The 18,695-nt window shown below is 44.3% G+C and overlaps 1 protein-coding gene across 7 annotated transcripts; it reads right to left on the bottom strand.

Moving 5' to 3' along the window:
• Positions 1-1,753: 1,753 nt before the first annotated feature.
• Positions 1,754-17,686, bottom strand: atox1 (antioxidant 1 copper chaperone). 7 transcript variants are annotated; one of them, XR_005943779.1, is made up of 6 exons: positions 16,879-17,129; positions 14,444-14,519; positions 11,256-11,412; positions 6,055-6,098; positions 5,634-5,732; positions 1,754-2,231 (listed from the first exon to the last, which is right to left on the bottom strand). XR_005943779.1 is itself a non-coding variant. In XM_041193481.1 (4 exons), the coding sequence occupies exons 1-3, from the start codon at positions 17,562-17,564 to the stop codon at positions 11,288-11,290; spliced, it is 207 nt and encodes a 68-aa protein (XP_041049415.1). In that variant the 5' UTR covers positions 17,565-17,686; the 3' UTR covers positions 1,754-2,231; positions 11,256-11,287. The 7 variants fall into 7 exon arrangements, 4 of the variants coding, with proteins under 4 accessions (XP_041049415.1, XP_041049414.1, XP_041049411.1 ...); XR_005943778.1 differs by lacking the exon at positions 5,634-5,732 and having other exon boundaries at positions 16,879-17,128; XR_005943777.1 differs by lacking the exon at positions 6,055-6,098 and having other exon boundaries at positions 16,879-17,126.
• Between the last annotated feature and the right edge of the window lie 1,009 nt (positions 17,687-18,695).

Below are 18,695 nucleotides of genomic sequence, written 5' to 3'. Positions count from 1 at the left end.
CCCTCTGAGCCATTCCACACCCTGTAGAGAAATCCCTTGGTGATCCACTAACCTTAAGCAGATCATCCAACAGATGAAAACCAACTAAACTTGTGGATTAGACAGGATACCCACAGAGGTCTACTATGCTGGCAGCTCTCAGCTCACATCACGACTCCACCAGTTCATCCTCCACCTCTGGGATGAATAGGACATTCCCTGGGATCTCAAGAACCATCATTACTATCTACAAGAAGGGTGACAAATCTGACTGTGAAAACTACAGCGGGATTTCCCCCAGTCCATTGCGGGTAAGATCCTGGTCTGCATCCTCCTGAACCGCTGAGGAGATCCTCCCGGAAACCCAGTGTGGCTTCTGACCATCCTGGGGTACTGCAGACATTGTCTTTCTGGCTACACGGACCCATTGAAATTTGTCACCATCCTAAGACTCCTGCAAGACAACAGGATCGCCACCGTCCTGAGTGGAGGATCTGAAACTGACACCCCTTACATCCGGATCGGGTTCAAACAAGGCTGAGAGATCGTCCCCACCTTGTTCACCATTTACCTGACCGTCATCGTCCACCTCATCTGAGATGATCTACAACCTGGTGTCAGCATTCAGTATCATCTGGACAGGAAGCTCTTCAACCTTGGTTGCTTAGGCAAAAACAAAACTCATCCACCACGGACATCCACGGCCTTCAGTTTTCAGATGATTGCTGTGATGGCTCACTCTGTACAGGACATGCAAAGCATGCTTGACCTCTTCAACACCGCGTATAAGAGGCTTGGCCCGTCCTTAAACATCACCAATTCAAAGGTCCTTCACCAACCTTCCCCTGGCCAGTTGAGCATCCCCCGCACCAGCCACTTAGATGGGTGGCTCTGGAGTATGTGCAGCACTTCCCTTATCTTGGTAGCCACCTCTCCCAAGGTACTACCATTGATGAGTCGAACACTGAGTTGACTGTGCCAGCGCTGCCTTCAAGCTGTCAACATGTCTTTGACAACAAGGAACTTTGCAAGTCAACAACGGTTCTGGTTTATAAGGCTATTGTGTTGACCACCCTCCTCTACTGCAGCGAAACCTAGACCATCTACTAATGCCACATTAAGATTCTTGAGAACTTCCATCAGCTGTGCTTGCGTTGAAACCTGGGGATCAGATGGGAGGACTGTCGGACTATTGCGAACGTCCTCCATGAAGCTATGTCTACCAGCATTGAAGCCCTGCTCCTGCAGAACTCTGATGGATGGGTCATTGCATCTGGATGCCTGAAAAACGCCTCAAAGGACGGCCAAAGGAAAAGGTATAAGGAGAGCCTCCAGGTCACCCTAAAGCACGCAGATATTAACACCACTGACTGGGACAATGCTGCCAATCACTCAGCATGGCACCACCTAGTCCATCAAGGCGCAAGCCACTTCGAGGTTCAGCAACTCAACAGTGAGGCAGAACGCTGACGGCAGAGGAAGAAACAAGCCAATCCGGGGCTGTGATTTCCACTCCACAACAATGTGCCTCCCCAACTGCTGAAGAACATATGGATACAGAATTGGGCGCCTCAGTCATCTGAAGTCTCACAAAGCCTGACAGGCATCATCCCCGATTTGGAGGGACTGCTGACGACGACTGTTTAGTGAATCCAGGAGATTCCAGTGCGACTTTTCATTTTCAATTTGTAGTTTGTGTACATTATTATCCTATTCATTTTTTTTAAAAAGTGCAAATGATGGAAAATATATCTAAAATCAAAACACAGTTCAGTCAGCATATGTAGAAAGTTTTACTCTGAATCAGAACTGATTTCATGTAAGAACTTGCTGATCATGACATCAGGCAGGCAACACAGAAACAACATTTTGCCACGTCTCCAGTTACAGGATATTCAGAACTGCGGCAACCTTACTAATTAAATATGTAAATTAAGACTAATGTAAGGAGGGGAAAAGGCTGTAAGCAACTGCTTTTGCAGCTATTAAGACAGACATTTATTTTATTTATGTACATAATTATAGATACATTTTAAACAAATTACAAATGAAGGCATTTTCAGGGAGACAACCATTCAAACAACTACATGAAAAGCACTTTTGTTCCCCCATTCAATAAGTGGCTAATAATTATCAGAGTTAAAACTTTTCATTATGTTCACAAAATATCCAGCTGTTGCTGCTCTGTAATTTGGTTCCATTGATTCGACTGTCAAAATAGCTCTTTGAATTCACCCAACAGGTTGGTGATTCTGAAAGGGAAGGAAATTTAATAGCTATTACAGAGTCCATTTACAACAGTGCAATTTAAAACTACTGTGACAGCAGCAAATGAGCAGAAGCACCTTACAGCAGTGCAGTCAGCGGCTTTGATCTGAAAAGGGGCCCAAATGACATTATTGTCCTTTCATGTGGGGCTGAACTCAGCTGAGGTTTACCCTTAGAAATTTCAGCACAGGAGATAGTTCAGCCAATTATGCCTACCCCACTGCTAGTTCACATTGGCACCGTCTATTCTATCTCATTTTTTGCTTTTGTCCCACCTCTTGTAATATTTTTTAAGTACTCATCTAACTCCCTCTGAAAAATATTGTGATTGACTTGATTTCAATAGCATGTGTGGAACTGCAGTGGGCCAGCATCTCAGGTTACGAGTTCAAACCTCACCAAGGAAAACTATGAAACTAAATTCAAGAACTATGGTAATTTGCAGACTAACACCAAGAACAAAGGTGACCATTAATGCTGCCAGAGTACCTTTAAAAACCCAGCTGGTTCATTATTACGCTTCAGGAAGGAAACCTAAGCAATCCCGCCCAGTTGGCCCAACTTGCCTCAGGTTCCACACTAGGTGCCCTCGCAAATTTATCATACAACAAATCACAACAAAGGTGGCCAATTACTTTCTTGTGGCAACTAGAAACAAGCAATTAAAGTGGTCTACCTAATATTGTATATCCAGAGGATGAACTTAAAAATATCATATTCTAATGTTAAAGAAATACCCAGATATGATGATACCTAGCTCTACGTCACCACCTCATCTCTTGGCCAATCCACTGTCTTTGATTTGTCATGCTGTCTTTTTGATATCGGTATGAGTAGAAATTTCCTCCAACTAAATATTGGGAAGACTGAAGCCATTATCCTTGGTCCCTGCTACAATCTCTGTCCCCTAGCCACTGAAGTTGGGATGGTTTTCCTTAAAGAGGAAAAGATTTGAGAGAAGATCTGATGGAACTATTCAAAATCATGAGGGGTCTGGACAGAGTAGGTAGGGAAAGACCGTTCCCACTGGTGGAAGGATCGAGAATGACGGCACAGATTAAAGATAATTGGCAAAGGAAGCAATGGAGACATGCAAAGACACTTTTTCATGCTGTGAGCAGTTAAGATCTGGAATGCACAGCCTGAGGGTGTGGTAAAGATAGAGTCAATTGAGGCATTCAGGCAGTGTTTGGATTATTATTTGAAAAGGGTTATGGGGAGATGGCAGGAGAATGGCATTAGGTGCATTGTTCATTTGGAGAGCCAGTGCAGACACAACATGCTGAATTGTGTTGAAAAAATTCTGTGGTCCCTATCTATTGCAACTGTCTGAGGCTGAACCAGAGCGTTCGCAACTTTGGTATCTGGCCCAAGGATGAACTTCCAACCACATATTCATTGCATCACCAAAACTGTCTACTTTCACCTCCATAATGTTACCCAGCTCTGCCCCACCTCAGCTGCTGAAACACTCATTCATGCCTTTATTATCCCTAGACTTGACTATTCCAATGCATTCCTTATTGGTCTCCCATCTTCCACCCGACATAAACATGAGCTCATCCAAATGCTCTGCTGCCCATATCCTAATCCGCACTTTCTCACCCAAGGCCTACATTGAGCCTGGTCTGATAACGCTTAGTCCAGTAATGCCTTGATTTTAAAATTATCATTGTTTTCAAATCCCTCCACAACCTAACCCCTTCCTAACTCTGCAACCTCCTTCAGCCCTACAATTCTCCGAGCTATCTGTACTCTTCCAATTCTGACCTCGAGGTTTTAATCACTTCACCACTGGCTGTCCTGCCTGCAACTGCCTAAGCCCAAACCCAAACCCCTATGTCTCTCTCTGCTCCTTATGATGTTTATTAAAACCTGCCACTGACCAAGCTTTGGTCACTTGCCCTAAGAAATGCTTACATGGTTTGGTGTCAAATTTTATTTGAAAACGTTTCTATGAAGTGCTTTAGATATCTTGATACAGTGGAGGTGCTATATAAATGAAAGTTATTGTTGTTTCTAGGCATTCACCAATGAAAATGATCTTACACCATTTACCTTTGTAAACACTTTCAACTTGGGGGATGTAAGCTCCTGGCTGTAAGAGTTCACTGTGGCCACAACAAGAGTTTGCAATGGGCATCAGATCATGACATAAAACTGTAATAGGTGCTCTCACTTGGAGAAGCCACAAAAACAGCTGGTATGAACAATGGAATTGATGTCTACACACAAATTGTGTTCGTACCTGTGTGTGTGCATGTGTGTGTGTGTGTGTGTGTGGGGAGAAAGAGGGTGTAATCTTTGAGACTGGAATTGAGTACCTCATTGTTGCAGTGCAGAAGCAGCTCTATTTGACCTGGAAACACCTCACATTGACTGCAAAGAATTTTATTTCCAATAAGGGCATTTTCAAGCACACAAACAATTTGTTGTCCAACCAGTACCCAAAATGAAGTTGCATAACCTGATGTTACAGGGTCAGATGTCTTTGTGATGTTCCACCTCTACAACTTCCAAAAGAATTAAAAATCATCAAGAAATTCTCAATGTAACACAGTGTCACCTAATCTTTTTGAAAAAGAGATAATTCTGAAGGGGGAACCAGACTTTAAAAATATCAATAGCATCTGTATGATTTACTACAATATTTCCTGCCCTCATCTTTCGAAAAACCTTCTTCTGCCGGGTTTCACCACAAAGGAGCTCATTTTGTGACACAGAATAGGGTTCCTTTCCAGTTAATAATCCATTAACAGTAATGAAGGCCCAGAAGGAAAAGAAAATCAGAGGTGGAGTTTCAGTTCTTCATTCTGCTGTGACTCCTGGCACGGAGCTTAAGCCCGAAATGGGCTTTTAGTTGGAGAATCATAAGGAGTGCAGACTTGATGGGTGGAAAGAAATAAAATCAGAAAAAGAATAAATGTGGATTAATTGGGGAAGGAGCAGTCACAGCCACAGGCTGGTTTGGGTTGCCAGGTATTATATCATCTTCTGCACTGAGGAGCATTTACGTCTCCAAGACTGATGCGTAACGTACGAAAAGTTACTACTGCAAGAAAACATGTACAAGTCAAAAACACACACCAGCAATAATTATCAAAAGGACTGCGTAAGGTAATGCATTTAATCTTTCCAGGTTCGTTAGCCCAAAATATCAGCTGTAGCCATCATTCCTACATGGTATGTAATGCCATGACCAATAACATCTTTATAACATTTGATTTCATGAACCAGATACAACACCTTTTTAAAGTATTATATTAATTAATACTCTGCCAAATGCCATAGGCTCAGTCATTTTGGGACATGTTGATGCTATGATTATGTAGTTTAGTTCAGCTGTTTGAATTTGACATATTGCATAATGTCAGGCATGTGATCACCTTCAGGGTCTTTACACAGAAGGAAAGCCTCCATTTGTTCATTCTTTCTAAGAGCCCAAGTAGAACTGCACTGTGAGAGACTGTCCCCGAACTTCATTCCTATAGTCAAACACAATGTGTAACACATCCAAGACAAATAAACAAAATCTCCAGGCTATTAATCTTATGGTAATGTGATAACTTATAGGAATTAATAAGCTTAGATTTAGCCATTTGTGATAAGAGCCAGTCTCAAATATCTACTTAATTGGGAAAAAGATTCTTATAATCTCCAGCCTTGCTTTAGATATGTCAATTTATCACTGTCAATTAAATGACCTGGTGACAATCAATGCATAGGTCTTGCTTGACCACAAGCATTTGTTTTAAAATAAAGGCAGCAGAAATTTAAACTCTTTTCATATTTAAAAAAATAACTTGCCTGCTAAAATGTTTTTGTGGCATCCCCAAATTAAGAGCCCTAGGCTAGGGAGAACAAAACAAAAAGATAAATACCCAAGATGTACAGACAAGACTGGGCTGAGCCATAAGACTTCACAATATTAGACAACGTTCCAAACTTTACTCGCAAAACTGGCACTTAAACAGTAGTTACCTTTATGAAGAGACAAAAAAGCAGTAAAAAAGCAGTTAACCAAAGTATTTGATCTTTTGTCGTCACCAGCAATACTACCATTTAAACTGTAACCTAGAGTTTACATAAGCAAGATGAGGCAACAGAGGTTATTGTGAGTGAACATTATCTTAAAAGATTACATGATGCACACCTTTGATTGTGATGCTTATTAGAGTAAGTGTTTCACCTGACATATTTCTGCCCTAGGGTTAATTATACAATATACATAGTTCCTTAAAGCCACCTGAAAGCTAGAAATCCACACTTTTTTATTTATTCATGGGATGTGGGCTTTGCTGGCTAGGCCAGTAAATATTGCCCATCCCTAGTTGCCCTTGAGAAGGTGCTGGTGAGTTGCCTTCTTGAACCGCTGCAGTCCATGTGGTGTAGGTACACCAACAGGCTGTTAGGAAGGGAGTCTCATGACTTTTACCCAAATACAGTGAAGGAAATGGCGATATATTTCCAAGTCAGGATGGTGGGTGGCTTGGAGAACTTCCAGGCAGTAGTGTTCCCATCTATCTGCTGCTCTCGTCCTTCTAGATGGTAGTGGTCGTGGGCTTGGAAGGTGCTGTCTCAGGAGCCTTGGTGAATCCCTGCAGTGCACCTTGTAGATGGTACACACTGCTACTACTGTGTGTCGGTGGGTGGGGGGAGTGAATGTTTGTGGATGCGGTGCCAATCAAGGGGCTGCTTTGTCCTGGATGGTGTCAAGCTTCCAGTGTTTTGGGAGCTGCATTCATTCAGGCAAATGGGGAGTATTCCATCACACTCATGACTAGTGCCTTGTAGGTGGTGGACAGGCTTTGGGGAGTCAAGAAGTGGGTTACTTATCGTACGATTGCTAGCCTCTGACCTGCTCTTGTAGCCACAGTATTTATATGGCTAGTCCAGTTCAGTTTCCACCAGGGTGTTGATAGTGGGGGGGGGGGGATTCAGTGATGGTAATGCCATTGAACATCAAGAAGCGATGGTTGGATTCTCTCTTGTTGGAGATGATCATTGCCTGACACTTGTGTGGCACAAATGTTACTTGCCACTTGTCAGCCCAAGCCTGGATATTGTCCAGGTCTTGCTGCATTTGGACATGGACTGCTTCAGTATCTGAATCGTTGCGAATGGTGCTGCACATTGTGCAATCATCAGCGAACATCCCCACTTCTGAACTTGTGATGGAAGGAAGGTCATTGATGAAGCAGCTGAAGATGGTTGGGCCGAAGACACAATCCTGAGGAACTCCTGCGGTGATGTCCTGGAGCTGAGCTGACTGACCTCCAACAACCATAACCATCTTCCTTTGTGCTAGGTATGACTCCAACCAGCGGAGAGTTCCCTCCCCTCCAAATGCCATCGAGTCCAGTTTTGCTAGGGCTCCTCGATACCACATTCTGGCGTTGATGTCAAGGGCAGTCACTTTCACCTCACCTCAGGAGTTCAGCTCTTTTGTCCATGCTTGAACCACAGCTATAATGAGGTCAGGAGCTGAGTGGCCCTGGTGGAACCCAAACTGGGTGTCAGTGAGCAGGTTATTGCTAAGCAAGTGCCACCTGATAGCAGTGTTGATGACCCCTTCCATTACTTTACTGATAGGGTAAGCTGATGGGTCGGTAAATGGCCGGGTTGGATTTGCCCTGCCTTTTCTGTACAGGACATACCTGGGCAATTTTCCACGTAGCTGGGTAGATGCCAGCTGAACTGAAACAGTTTGGCTAGGGGCTCAGCAAGTTTTGGAACACAAGTCTTCAGTGCTATTGCCAAAATATTGTCAGGCCTCATAGTCTTTGCAGTATCCAGTGCCTTCAGCTGTTTCTTGATATCACGTGGAGTGAATCAAATTTGCTGAAGACTGGCATCTGTAATGCTGGGAATCTCTGGAGGAGGCAGAGATGGATCATCCACTCAAAACTTCTGACTGAAGATTGTAGCAAATGCTTCAGCCTTATCTTTTGCACTGCTCTGCTGGGCTCCTCCATCATTGAGGATGGGCTTATTTGTGGAGCCTCTTCCTCCAGTGAGTTGTTTAATTGTCCACCATCATTTATGACTGGATGTGGCAGAACTGCAGAGCTTAGATCTGATCCGTTCATTGTGGGATCATTTAGCTCCGTTTATCACTTGCTGCTTATGCTGTTTGGCACACAAGTAATCCTGTGTTCTAGTTTCACCAGGTTGACACCTCATTTTTAGGTATGCCTGGTGCTGCTCCTGGCATGCTCTCCTGCACTCTTCATTGATCTAGGGTTGATCCCCTGGTTTGATGGTAATGGTAGAGCTGGGGATATACCAGGCCATGAGGTTACAGACTGTGTTTGAGTACAATTCTGATGCTGCCGCCAATGGCCCACAGAGCCTCATGGATGCCCAGTCCTGAGTTTCTAGATCTGTTCTAAATCTACCCCATTTAGCATGGTGGTAGTGCCACACTACATGATGGAGGGTATCCTCAATGTGAAAGCAGGACTTAGTCCTCACAACGACTGTGCGGTGGTCACTCCTACTGATACTGTCATGGACAGAAGCATCTGCGGAAGGCAGGTTGGAGAGGATGAGGTCAAGTATGTTTTTCCCTTTGGTTGGTTCTCTCAACACCTGCCGCAGACCCAGTCTAGTAGCTACGTCATTTAGGACTTGGCCAACTCCGTCAGTACTGGTACTACTGAGCCACTCCTGGTAATGGACATTAAAGTCCCCCACCGAGAGTTCATTCTGCACCCTTGCCACTCTCAGTGCTTCCTTCAAGTGGTTTTCAACATCAGCTGAAGGAGGATGGTACATAGTAATCAACAGGATGTTTCCTTGCCCATGTTTGACTTGATGCCGTGAGACGTCATAGGGTCTGGAGTTGATGTTGGGGACTCGCAAGGCAACTTCCTCCCGACTGTATACACTGTGCCGCCAACTCTTCTGAGTCGGTCCTGCTGGTGGGACAGGACATTCCCAGGGATGGTGATGGTGGTGTCCGGGACAATATCTGTAAGGTATGATTCCATGAGAATAACTATGTCAGGCAGGCTGTTGTTGACTAGTCTGTGAGATAGCTCTCCCAATTTTGGCACTAAGCCTCAGATATTAGTAAGGAGGACTTTGCAGGGTTGATAAGGCTGAGATTACAGCTGTCATTTCTGGTGCCTAGGTCGATGCCAGGTGGTTTCATTCCTTTTTTGAGTGTTTGTAGCGATTTGGAGTGGCTTGCTAAGGCCATTTCAGAGGGCATTTAAGAGTCAACCACATTGCTGTGGGTTACATGTACGATGACAGGCTTCCTTCCCTAAAGGACATTAGTGAAACAGATGGGTTTTTACAACAATTGTCATCATCAGACTTTTAATTCCAGATTTTTATTGAATTCAAGTTCCACTATCTGCCGTGGCAGGATTCAAAACCAGGCCCCCAGAGCATTACCCTGGGTCTCTGGATTACAAGTCCAGCGACAATACCACTATGCCATTGCCTCCCCTCTTTAAACCTCTTTCTATCACCTCCTTATCCTAGTTTTTCAGCACCACTCCCCAGCCAGGCAGATGGCCTAATTCATAGGTCTGTGCCCATACCACCTCCTAGAATGTGTCTGTTAAGGCACTTTGTAGCACCTCAATCATTGCCCCAGCTAACTAATTGCAGACCAAGTTTTTTTTATATATATATATTTTAACATAAAAGGGGTTTTTATTTCTACAGCTGCAGGTCTGAGGGCAGCACTTTCTGACCATGCAAATCAGTCTGTTCTTGCCACCCCCTTAATTTGTCCTTCCCACTGTCACCCACTGTGAGAAATTCCTCACCTCTAGTTGGTATTTCTGTGACATGTTTAATGCAAGTTAACAGTGGAGAGAAACACTCTGGGATGGCAATGTATTGCACCACCCTTCAGAATTACATTTTGTACATGGTCTAAACCATTGTCCTCATTTTATTTACTTATCAATGAAACCAATTCCTTTCAAATGCACCATTAAAGAACTCCTATAAAAGGGCTCACGGCATGGTATTCCAATTATGAGTTCTACTAGATTATTATATTTTGGGACTGTAACTTTAAATTTAATGTAAATGAAGGGGGTCATGTGACCTGTTCCAAAACATGCCTGACAGAAAGCCTGGATGGTTTGATTTTTAGAGGTCAAAGAAAGGCTTAGATTGTTTTACTGAGAAGGTGGTTTAAGTTATTTATGCTTGGAGACAATGACAGGAGTTGAGTTCGCAATGAATAGACCCAGAAGTCTCCCAAGTCCCAGAGAGATGTTATAGGCATTAGGTTGTAAACCGTCCATGTACTTCTAAGATGAAAGGGTGTTGGGATCAAGGATAGCTAATTAGTATTTTACCTATAAGATTCATGTGTTTCATGTTGCCATGGGGAAGAGAGCAGGGGAAGCCATTTTTTGAGATCAAGTTACAGGCTTCCCTACAAATCAATGAATATCATAGACAGACAGCAGAAGTGCTGTGCAGTCAGCCGAGAGAAAGGCTGCTTGGCTGTGCAAGCTACTACAGCTGAATGCAGTAGGGAGACGGTCTCTAGTCGAAGAGGTGCATCCCTTAGCTTTCTAAAGATTCTGGGAGATTCATCTTGGCATGGTGGTGGTGGATTTAAAAAACACTCCGAAAACTGAGGAAAGTGTCTGGAGACTGCCACTCTAAGTTACTACTCAGTGAAATGGGCATATAGGAACCCACTGGAGGCTGGTGGCAACTTTGGACTGCTTCCTACAAGGATCGTTATTCCATGGGGAGTGCAACGTTTGATACATATAAGTGGAATAAATAGTGCTTAATCAATAGTGCTTTCAATCATTTGTTACACTGGAAGTTCAGATTTCTTTTTAAATGTTATCAGTCTCTACAGAGACTAATAGGTTTTAAAGACAAGAGATGCGAAAATACTGGTTGAAAGTCCAAAGACAGCTGGGCAGAAATTTCAAGCATCAAGTATTTGTGCAAAAACATGGACAGAGTATTGTGTTCAGTCACGATGTTGCAGAATTCTTGCAGTGACATGTAGTTACCTTTTCTGTTTACAACAGCTACCACACATGCTCTACTTTTCTCCGACGTACTGCACACCTTTTCCGGTCTTTTTCAAGCATTCTGTAAGTACCTCCACACTGTGCTTTGATTCAATGAAAACTTTTTTGTTAGGAAGATCGATGTCAAACTGCATCTCTGGAAATAAAATCAGGACAGGTCATTTTACTTTAGCTATATAAAAATCTTTAGATGAAATCAAAAAGCCGAAATGAGCACTGTGAAATTGGAATGTACAAATCTTCCTATTGGCTCGGTGGGCTAAGTGAACCATAAAGTACTATACCAAGATATATAGACCAGCGGTTTAAATTGCTGGCCTTTGTTAAATCTCTCTGGCAGTGGTGGCAGCTTGAGTAAAGGAGGACAAAATCCTGCTCCTATGACTCATTATGCTTCATCTTTTTATGAAGATTGTGCCCAGTGTCCATTAAGCCTATTTCAACAATACCTCCCAGCCCTCCAACCTCTACCACCAAAATCATGGGAATATCATCATCCACCACATACCCTCGAAGTCACACATGATTCCTGACTTGAACATACACCACCATCCCTTCACTGTTGCTGATTCAAATTCAACCAATTCCTTACTCGACCCCATTGACAGCATCCTCAGCCGAAGGGCTGTCAGGATTCAGAACAGGAGCCTATCATTTTCTCTGAGCAATTAAGGTTGGACAACATTTACAGCCTTATCAGCGCTGACCATATCCCCAGAACATGGGTGGAATTTTAGAGTCCCGCCAAAGTCAATGGATTTTTGAACAGCTCGCCACATCTTACGGCCCCATCCCTGCCATGAAGGGATGTAAAATTCCACCCCATATTTAAAAAATGCATGCATGAATGTTTGTTAAACACTCAATGGGATGGATGACTGGATGGTATTTAGTGTGTAGATTCACTTGTGAAGAATGATCCATCAGAGTTTAAGTATATACTCATCCCGCCTCCCAGCAACCCTCTTTTTTATTAACACACCCTAGCAATGACACAGCACTACAGACAGGCTCCACCTCATGACTGAACTACGTATCTCAACAAGGGCAAACAGTCCTGGGGCTTAAATTAGAGATAATTATTTTTATAACTGTATTTTCAACATTAAAGCACAATGAAGGACTTAAGCTGGCCCTAAAGAAAATTAAAACCATTAAGCACAGGGCAGGCACAATGGCAAAAATAAAATGCTTTGCTATTTAGTAGCAAACTATTTGGGTTTCTTCAATGGCTTGCTGGACAATTGTATCTTTTGAAGTGGCGCTCCACCATACAGACAATAAATAAAACCCAAGTTCAGTACCCTGGTGTCAGTTGAGTAAACAACTTGCAACAACCACATAGAGTGTTGTCAAACAAAAAATTGACGCTGAACCACAAAAAGAGATAACAGCTGATTAAAAGCTTGGTCAATGAAGTAAATTTTAACAAGTGTCTTAAAGGAGAGAGAGGAGCAGAGGGGCTTAGGGAGGGAATTCCAGAGCGCAAAACCCAGACAACTGTAGGCAGAAGCGCCATTAATAGAGCGATAACTATCAGGGAGGTGCAAGTGGCCAGAATTAGAGGAACAGAGATATCTGAGCATTAAGGGGGTTACAGAAATAAAGAGGGGCAAAGCCACAGAAGGATTGAAAATGAGGACAGGAATCTTAAAATCAAGATTTTGCTGCACTGAGAGCCAATGTGGGTCAGCAAGAATGGGGTGAGAACAACACTTGGTGCAAGCCGCAGGGTTTTGGATAAGGATGATGAAAGGCAAATTTAACAAGGCTGACAATGGAGGCACCACATTAGACCTCAGTGCCTTCGGCTGCTGAAAAAGGGCGAGGTCTGTCTCTTAAATCTGGACTCTCTCAAAGCGGGGACTGTTACCACTGAACCAAGATGAAATTTAGCTAACAAAATGTCAATCCTTTAGTTCCACACACTCCCAGAGTCATTCTTGATTGTGGGGGCCAAAGGCATATACTACCAAGATGCGTCCTACACCAGCTACAACCACAGGATTCAAGGGTAATGGATATAGGGGCTAGTAAAGCTATCCTCAGCTAACAAATTCCGTGCAGTTAGTAATTACGAGCTGGAAACAAAGGTCTGCTTGTGAGATTTTTTTCAAACTAGGCTCTTGGCCAGAAATGTACACACATTAATCCACAAAGATCATTTTGCGTAATGCTTTTGTCAATGTTTTCATACTCACTGACCCTCCACATCAGTGCAGCCATGCTCTTTGTACCTCCAGCTCAATCAGCACTTCAGTTAGTCCACTGACACTTTGCCCTTTGACATGTCAGTCTCACCCATGAAAGTGGACAAAAGCTTAATATGTTTATTTCGCTCTTCTTTGTTGCAACGCTTTAGATGCAGAGGCTGTTTTAGATGAAGAGAGGTTACTTACCTGCCTGGAGATCTAGAACTAAGAACATACTCTCAGGATAAAGAATCAGACATTTAAGAATGAGCAGAAATGTCTTAACTCTGAGGATTGTGAATTTTTGATATTCTCTATCCCAGAGGGCTGTGGTTACTCAGTCATTGCGTTTATTCAAAACAATGACTGATAGATCTTTGGACATAAGAGAATCAAGGGATAGGGAGAGAGGATGTGAAAGTGAAGATCAGTGTCTGGAAACAATGCAGGAAGGCTAGCTGCAAAGCTTGTCCCTACTATTAAGAAACTAGAATTATGAAAAAAATCAGTTCTTCCAGCCTTGGAAGGAAGTATCTGACGCCAATCTTATAAGTAATAAAAGATAAGTCTGTAAAATTAAATTAAATTGCAAGACTAAAACTGAGGGCTACCGACTCAAACTAGTGAAAGACAAATTTAGGACTGATGTCAAGATGTCCTTTCTCATGTTAAGGACCGATGACTGGACAGATTGGAAGTGAAAAGAAATTGGAATTTTTAAAGGACCGAACAGTTGCTATAATTGGGGGGACTTTCGGGCCATAGAGGATGGATGAATTAAAATGGGTCAAATGGCCTTCTTCATCTGATATTGTCTATAAAGAATATCAGAAGATAAAATCAGAATGTGTAGTAATCTTGAAAATCTGTTTAATTTCACTATTAGAACATGGAATAAAATGCACGAACGGGATCAAGGTCAGAGAATCATTTATTACACTAAAACCAGCTCTCGTACAAAACTTTAAAGCTCACCTCCTAGCTTATTCAGCACCCGGGTCACAGCGTTAGAACAGCCTTCACATGTCATATCGACGAAGAACTCATGTTTCTGCAAAAGATTAAGTTATTTAAAAACTCTCATTTTAAAATGCTCATCCTTATTTTCAAATTTAGCCACAGCTGTGCCCCTCACTATCTGTAATTTCCTCCACCCCTACAATCCTCAGAGATATGTGCATGCCTCCAATTCTGGTCTCTTGAATATCCCCAATTTTCATTGTGCCACCATTGCTGGCCAAGACCCTAAGTTCTGGAATTCCTTAACTTAATATTGCCGCATCTCCTTTAAAACATTCCTGCAACATCTCTCTTTAACCAAGCTTTTGACCGTCTGACCTAATATGTGGCTTGGTGTCAAAATTTGTATCATAATGCTCCGATGAAGTACCTTGGGATTTTAAACATGCTGTAGAAATACAAATTAATGTTGTTTTGACTCATTAGTTCTCAAATTTTGCACGAGATGAGAACGTTAGACAAAATATATCCATATATGCTGTTTCATGTACGCAAGCCTGAGGTGGACCAACATAGAATCATAGAAAAGAAAAGCACAAAAGGTGGCCACCCATCACATTGCAGTGTGCCAGCTCTTTTAGAGAGCCACCCAGTTACTCCGTTTCCCATACCCCTGCAATTCTTTTCTCCTTCAAGCATTCATCCAGTTCCCAACTGGAAGTTACCATTGAACCTGTATCCATTACACAATCAGGCAGTGCATTTCAAATCCGAATCACTCAATGTGTAAAAAATCTTCTCTGGCTCTGTAACCCAATTAATAAATCTATGCCCTAGGACACTACCCTGAGGGACTCCTGCAGCGATGTCCCGAAACTGAGATGATGGATCTTTTATTTTAGATTACTTCTTGTCCTTCTCCATAACTCTGTCCTTAATACAATCGTCCCTATTCAAAACTGAGGTAGTTAAAGTCTCTTAATACAATTGCTCCACAGTTTTTGCACCCCTCGGTAATTCCTTTGCTCCTCTATCTGCTTTGCATACTTGGGTGAACTATAAAATAGAACATGTAGCATAAAAGCTTTTTCACTGTTCTTTACTCCAACCAAATCGATTCTATCTTTGACCCCTCAAGGACATTCTTTCTAGCGTTGCAAGATTTTCCCTAATCAAAACTGCTACCTCTCCTTTTATCCTTCCTGTTCATTCCTGAATAACTTATACTCAGGAATATTAAGCATCTAATCCTTCCCATTTTGTGTCAGGTATAAATTATTGCCACCAATTATTCCTTTTGAAATTGATTCTGAAGTCAATTTTTAAGAAAACGAATTACATTCTACTCTTAATTCTAAATTACATAATTTTAATGATCTAAATCGGCCATAAGAACATAATGCAAAAAATAGGAGGGGATAGTCAGACGGCCTCTTCAGTCTGCTCCACCATTCAATAAGACTATAGTTATTCTTGTACTTCAATTCCACTTTCCGCACGAGTACGCTTTCACTACACCCCACTAACATTCAACTTAATCTCTTCCTATCTCCCAAAGAGACTGCATCCTCTGCCAGATCAAAACTCCCATTCTAAAATTAACTACCAAACTTGTCCAACCTGAAACTCTGCATCTCCTCTGAGCTAACAGCCTCTCACACAAAAACTATTCAGACGCAGCACACAATCTACTGTTAATTCAAAAGCTTTTCCAATACGAAAAATCAAGTTATCTAGTAATTCAAATTAAGCCTTTTTGCTCAAAACGTTGAATGAGATAATTCAAATTAGACAACTTAGAATTAACAACAGATGTAGTTCATTTTATAAAAATTGACCGTTGCAGAACCAATTTCAAAATCACTTTAGAGACAGGTTTCTGAATCAGAAGTTTATAAATCCCTCCATGTCCTCACACATCCCTATAACCTTCCAAGGTCTCACCACTCCTCCAATTCTGGCCTCTTGAACATTTCCAATTTTAATACCTCCACCACTGCTGGCTGCACTTTCAGCTGCCTCAGCAATAAGCTCTGGAATTCCCTTCCTAAACTTCACCACCTCTCACTCTCCCTTTAAGATGCAATTTAAAACCCATTATTTTGGCAAAGCTTTTGATTGTCTATCTTGCTATCTCCTTAAGTGAATCAGTGTCTAATTTTGATTAATGCTCCTGTTTTACTGTATTAAGAGGTGCTATATAAATGTGCTATGTAAACACGAGATGCTGGAAATGCCATCCCTTGGTTGAGACATTTAATCGCGGTCCAGTCTCAGGTGGATGTAAAAGATCCCATACCACTATTTATGAGGGTTATTTATCCCCTGGTCAACAACACAAACAGATGAGGTTATAGTTATCCTGCTGTCTATGGGATCTTGCTATGCACAAACCACAATAAAATGAATGACCATCAGCTAAAGCAGTTGGTTGAGAAGAAATTACTGACCTGGTCAATGAAAAAAAAGCCTGCCTCCTCTTTATCATATAGTGCCATGGGATCGAAGTGGGCTTTGGTTTAACACCTCACCTGAAAAACCAGCATCTCCAACACTGCGGCTTTCCCTCAGTGCTGCAGTGGAGTTGCCAGCCTAGACTCTGCGCTCAAGTCTCTGGAGCAGGACTTGAAACCACCACCCTCGTGATTCACATGCTCGGCTCACCAAGAACCCAGGCCCACATCAGCTTCAATGTAACTCGGCCACGGGGGGGGGGGGGGGGGGGGTAAATAAGGCCCAGTCTTCGCTCTTTAGGACGTGGCTCCTCCTTGTTCTCAGCCTTACCGAGAGGGCTCTGACCTAACGAAATGTACCTAAAACATCTCAGCTAATAGGAAGAGCTCCAGCAGTGATTTGTAGAGCCGGTCCGCCCAGCCTGAAGCCTGCAGCCTGGGACAGAGCCCGCCTCCTATAGCCGACCAGCCAGCCCGAGGCGGGGGGAGGGGGGGGGGGGTAGGGGGGGGACTCGGCTAAGCGGCCGGGGTCCAAACATGATCCAGGCCCCGGGAAACCAAGCCCTGCTCCTCCCGCCCCCGCCGCCGCCTCCGCACCCTCCCGGGTCACTATCTCGCAACAAGCGCGGTCCCCACAGGAGATGCCGGGGTCTCCGGTCCCCGGGCCCCCTCCTCACCGTCATGATGACTCCCGGATCGGCACCGCTCCAGGCCTCCGGCTCTTGCACAACAATACGCCCACTGTCACCTCAGCGCATGCGCGAGCCTCCCTTACATAGACCTGCACCGGCCGCTAGGGGAACCCGCGGACTGGAGCCGGGCTGTAACGCAAACACCTCACCGCTAGGGGAGCCGGCGAACTGCACCCGGACTGTAACGCAATACCTCACCGCCAGGGGAGCCCGCGGACTGGACCGGGACTGTAACGCAATACCTCACCGCCAGGGAAGCCCGCCGGCTGGAGTGGGGCTGTAACTCAATATCTCACCATGAGGGGAGCCCGCGGGCTGCACCCGGGCTGCAACTCAAATGTCTCACCGCCAGGGGAGCCCGCGGACTGCACCCGGACCGTAACGCAATACCTCATTGCCAGGGGTGCCCGCGGACTGCACCCGGACTGCCTCACCACGAGGGGAACCCGCGGGCTGCATCCGGGCTGTAACTCAAATGTCTCACCGCCAGGGGTGCCCGCGGACTGCACCCGGGCTGTAACTCAATATCTCACCGCCAGGGGAGCCCGCCGGCTGGAGTGGGGCTGTAATTCAATGTCTCACCATGAGGGGAGCCCGCGGGCTGCACCCAGGCTGTCACTCAATCCCTCACCGCGAGGGGAGCCCGCGGGCTGCACCCGGGCTGTAACTCAATGTCTCACCATGAGGGGAGCCCGCGGGCTGCACCCGGGCTGTCAATCAATGCCTCACCGCGAGGGGAGCCCGCGGGCTGGAGCCTGGCTGTAACTAATTACTTCACCGCCAGGGGCGCTCGCGGGTTGCACCCGGGCTGTAACTCATTACCTCACCGCTAGGTGAGCCCGCTGGCTGCACCCGGACTGTAACTCAAACAACGGCCACTAAGAGGAGCCCGCGAGCTATACCCGGACTGTAAATCAATCACCTGCCGCATGGGGAGCCCGGAATTGTATCTGTGCTGTAACGCATTCAAGGGCCGCTAGGGGAGCCCGTTAGCTGCACCTGGGCTGTTACTCAATAACTCGCCGCTAAAGGAGCCCGTGGGCTGCACCCGGACTGTAACTCAATCACAGGCCGCTAGGGGAAGCCGCGGGCTGTACTCGAGCTGTAAATTAATAACTGGCC

Source organism: Carcharodon carcharias, chromosome 8 (genome assembly GCF_017639515.1).
Source record: "Carcharodon carcharias isolate sCarCar2 chromosome 8, sCarCar2.pri, whole genome shotgun sequence".
In the NCBI taxonomy this organism is placed as follows: domain Eukaryota; kingdom Metazoa; phylum Chordata; class Chondrichthyes; order Lamniformes; family Lamnidae; genus Carcharodon; species Carcharodon carcharias.
Note: the sequence above shows the minus strand (reverse complement) of the source record. Positions and strands in the feature narration are given on the sequence as shown.